Source organism: Arachis duranensis, chromosome 5 (assembly GCF_000817695.3).
Source record: "Arachis duranensis cultivar V14167 chromosome 5, aradu.V14167.gnm2.J7QH, whole genome shotgun sequence".
Classification (NCBI taxonomy): domain Eukaryota; kingdom Viridiplantae; phylum Streptophyta; class Magnoliopsida; order Fabales; family Fabaceae; genus Arachis; species Arachis duranensis.
The window spans coordinates 14,706,579-14,711,352 of record NC_029776.3 but is presented as its reverse complement, the minus strand read 5'-3'; the positions used below and the strand labels follow the sequence as shown (position 1 = coordinate 14,711,352).

General features: G+C 26.0%; 1 protein-coding gene across 1 annotated transcript in view; it reads left to right on the top strand.

Annotated features, from left to right (window-relative positions):
- Positions 1-2,093, top strand: part of LOC107488282 (protein SGT1 homolog B) — a 3,394-nt gene extending 1,301 nt beyond the window's left edge. The window contains exons 5-10 of the mRNA XM_016109009.3: positions 332-428; positions 517-582; positions 967-1,102; positions 1,229-1,311; positions 1,577-1,681; positions 1,802-2,093. Coding sequence (XP_015964495.1) covers positions 332-428; positions 517-582; positions 967-1,102; positions 1,229-1,311; positions 1,577-1,681; positions 1,802-1,909 — 595 coding nt within the window. The 3' untranslated portion in view covers positions 1,910-2,093. The remainder of the gene's footprint in view (positions 1-331; positions 429-516; positions 583-966; positions 1,103-1,228; positions 1,312-1,576; positions 1,682-1,801) is intronic.
- Positions 2,094-4,774: the final 2,681 nt, after the last annotated feature.

The window sequence follows — 4,774 nt, the reverse complement described above, 5'->3', positions numbered from 1 at the left end:
CTTTTGATCTGCTATTAATTCTGTGAGTTGACTTGTTTTTGTCATCTCATTTTATCTTGCTTCTCATTTAATTTTACCCCTGGACTCCCTGAGATGGATGATTAAGGGACTGAGAAAATTCAATATGATAATGGATGATCTTATAGTCACAATATCACGAGTTTTTTGGGTATTTATTGCACCCTGTCACAATGTGAAAATTTTCATATTTAGTTTGTGCTGGTTTAGTTATGTCTATCCTTCCTGAGGTATATCTAGGTAGACTCGTTGCCATGCATGTTGGTATTGCTGCCTCAAGTATTTGGTAACCTTTTGATTGATGGTTGAACAGACATGAATACTACCAGAGGCCAGAAGAAGTGGTTGTGACGATATTTGCTAAAGGCATACCAGCAGACGACGTAATTGTTGACTTTGGTGAACAGATTGTATGTTCATGAAGAATTCCTTCTTTCCCTTTCATTGTTGCTTGTTTGATTAATTTATGCACTAACTTGATATAGTTTAACATTGCAGATGAGTGTTACTATTGCTGTTCCCGGACAAGAACCCTATCGTTATCAACAACGATTGTTCGGAAAGGTAACTTACTGTTAGCTGGAATTTACTTCACTGTGCTTGGAAATGTATTCATGTTCTTAATTATCACATTAAAATACACACAATTTTCCAGCAATACTGTAACAAGAAGATCCTATTTTATTTACCTTGTGGTTGTATACTTGTATGCTTGCTTGATTAATTATCATGTAGTCACTGGATATGTTGTGTAGGAACCAAGGGAATGTATACCCCCATCCTCTCAATTTTTTTGGGGGGTTCTTGATTTGAAATACTGAAATGTGTTTACTTATTTCATTCATAATTTATTACTTTGAGCTCTGACAGATAACAATCTCAGAATCATTTCATGATCTTTGTGTAATTTAGTCCTTTTTTTTTTATATATATATATGAACAAAACAGATAGTACCCGATAAGTGCAGAGTCCTGGTGTTGTCAACTAAAGTTGAAATCCGCCTTGCAAAAGCTGAAGCTCTTAATTGGACATCTCTGGAATATAGCAAGCATGTGCTTCCTCAGAAAATAAATGCGATGACAAGTAAGCCAAACTAATTAATGTAGTTTATACTTGTGTGACATTCATATTATTGTTCTTATGAGATGAGCTTTTTAAATGCTTTGACTTTCCTGGTGGTGACCTGACTTCCAATGTGTATTTCTGCAGATCAACCTGAAAGGCCAACATACCCATCATCAAAGCCAAGGACAAAAGATTGGGATAAGTTGGAAGCTCTGATGAAAAAAGAGGTTTCCCAGCTATAGATGTTTTGGAATAATCTTTCTCAAATAATCTATATCCATCTTCTTTGATAAACTCTTAATGTTTATCCTCTGGTTTCAAGTTTTACAATATCACCATCATGTTATGCAAGCTCTGTTTCTGTGCATCCTATTAAACATTGATATTTGGATATTTAAAAAACAGAATGGAGAAGATTCAGTACATCATAGATGTCTATTTGATGTGACATATCACTCAAATTAATTATTGACAATAATGGTTATCTTTCAGGAGAAAGAAGAGAAGCTAGACGGTGATGCTGCTTTGAACAAATTGTTCCGAGATATTTACCAAAATGCAGATGAGGACATGAGAAGAGCTATGAGCAAGTCATTTGTGAGAATCCATTCTATGCTAACTTCACAATTAATCAGCATTATTTTTATCAATTGTGCTTAATTTCTTTGTTTCAAACACATTGATCCCTGTCCTCATTGGACAATGTTATTTTTGCAGTTGGAGTCAAATGGAACAGTGCTGTCAACTGACTGGAAAGAAGTAGGATCAAAGAAGGTGGAGAGCAGTCCCCCTGAAGGCCTGGAGTTGAAGAAATGGGAATATTGATTTGCTAAGATAATTCCAAAAAATGAATAGGAATTGTGTGATCCTTTTTGTTATTTTGATACTTGCTGTTTGTCTGTGTTATATTACATTGCCTGGTAAATGACCGAACTTGTATTTGTTGATAAAGTTAAGTAATTGTGAAGTTATTGCTATTCGCTAATGGCAGTGATTTATTGTTGCTAAATGTAGACGAGTAAATTTAGTATCATAATTGAGAAAAGTTTAAGGCTTGTCAATTTTAATTTATATTTGGCTAGCGTTCTTAGGCGTGGTTGTAAAGCTTTTACTTTGCCAAAGTAGTTTATGACAGTCTTTTAAAAGTTATGTCATTTGTTTTTTGTAAAATCACTTAAAAATAGCTTTTAATAAGTACAAGCATTACAATTGTATTTGGTAAAATAGTTTTTAAAAATTAAAAAAAATTATAATAAACATATTTATAACAAAGAATAATTTTTTTTTTAATTTTAAAGACTAATAATTTAAATATTTATTTGATTTATTCTCTATATGGATATAAATAGAGTTATTATTAGTCAATAATAAAATTTATATGTAATTCAATGTTAGTACTGATATTTTTATTATCCATCTATATATATTGATTCACTCTTACAAATCACAGAAAATGGGACACATATCTTAAGTTAAATTATATATCTATATGAGAAAAACAAACATTTACTAAAAAATACAAAAACAACTAACAAAAAATAATATAAATAGATAGAAGTTCATACCTAATACGTGCTAGAGATGTATTTGGATTGAAATTGTGAAGACATGGTTGAAAAATAAAAAAATATGAAGATTGTGTTAGAATTTGTGAAGGTTAGGTTGAGAAATTAGAAATATGAGTATTTCAATGGTAATATAATGACAGAAAATATGTGTAGAAAAATAAATAAAATCTGGTGTTAATAATTAATAATGATAATTTTAAATATATATTATATTAGATTTTTTTTATTTTGATAAGTACAAGCCAATTTTAAAAAGCTCTCTCTTAGGTATTTTTAAAAGTATTCATAACTTTTAAAAATTATAAGTACAAACACTTAAATTTTTTAATTTACCAAATATAAAATGAGATATTTATGCTTTTAAAAAACATATCTCTTCAAAAAATTTTACCAAATTCAGTCTTACTTCTTAGTCAGCCTGTCATTATTTTTGGTATAGTATTAAATACTATAGGAAAATTATCCCGTGTTCTATGTACGAAAATGAGATACTTTGATGTTCCATTGTACAATCAGTTTGTCTAGAGTTGTTTTGTCATGTAGTAAAGTATAATTGACGATATTATCCCAATATTAAGAAGGAATTTGTCCTAAATGACCCGCTGAAAAAGATGTATGCTAATTGCTAGCTGTTGACTTAAAAAAGGTGAAAAAATTTTCTTGACTAATTATTTGACCTCAAATAATAATTAGTCTAACAATTAAGTATTTTTTTTAAATATTCTTTTATATATTTTGTTTTGGGTTGTCAATACTCTTTTATATTTAAAGATATTTAATTATATTACCAATTAAATTTAATTTTTATTTAAAAATATTAAAATATCACAGAATTTATTTTAACAAATTAAATAATTTTTTATTATTAATTTTAGAAAGATTAAAATATCCTTTAAATAATAATTTTTAAATTACTAAAATATCTTTGTCGGATTAATTATTTTTTTATTTATTAGCAATAAGGAAATTTAATTTAATATTAAAATACTAAATTATCTATAGTTAATTTTTAAAATACCAAAATAAATTTTTAGGATTAATATTAAAATAATTAAAATAAAAGGTTGATTAACTGTATTATAAATTATAGATTTGATCTTTTAAAACAACTAAAATATGTTAAAGAATAAAATATTGTTTTTGCTCGTTTTAAATGACTAAAGTACTCTCTTTAAAACTAAAAAAAAAATTAGGATTAATTTTAAAAAGACTAAAATTCTCTTTAAGTTTAAATATGTTTAATTGTATTAGAAATTAAAATTAAAATTTAATTATAAAAAGACTAAAGTTTTTGCATAGTTCATTTCAAGAGACTAAAAGACTTTTTTTACATTAATTTTAAAAAGACAATTCTTATAGTTTATATTTAAAGTACTAAAATATTCTTTAACCATTAATTTTTCAAAAAGACTAAATTATCCATAAAGGATTAGTTAAGATTGTTTGATTTGTATTAAAAATTAAAAAATTTAATTTAATATTAAAAATATTCAAGTACTCTTATACTTAATTTTTTAAAAAATAAGATAACTTTTAAATATTAATCTTAAAAGGGCTAAAACCTCTTTTATAAAAAGTCGTTTAACTATATTAGAAATTATTAATTTAAAAGAACATAATAACCTTTTGAAGGTTAATTTGAAAAGAGACTTAAAAAAATCATTATGAAATTAATTTATATTTTGTGATTGTATGAAAAATTGAAAATTTGAATTTGATTTTAAAATGCTAAATTGTCGTTTTAGTTTATTTTTACATAATATTCATTGTTAACGTCACCACCTTTTTTTTACTCTGGCAGCTAACATCACTGTTAATCCTAATCTTAATTTTTAATTTTATATAGTGTTCATAGTTCATAGTATGTGTCTTTTTTTTAGTTTGCTTCTAATTCAATCACACTAAAATTGTATAACCAATTATTTTACATACTAAGAAGTAGTATTATATTACATAGGTTTTTTTGGGAAAAAATTTTCCGTATACATATAGATTCATTTTTATTTAAATATTTTTTCTAAAATTTAGATACTTAAAAAAAAAAGCTACTCATTTTATGTGAACATTATTTAAAAATTTAGTATTATATAATAAATAAAAAAATAAAATAGATATAACAGAT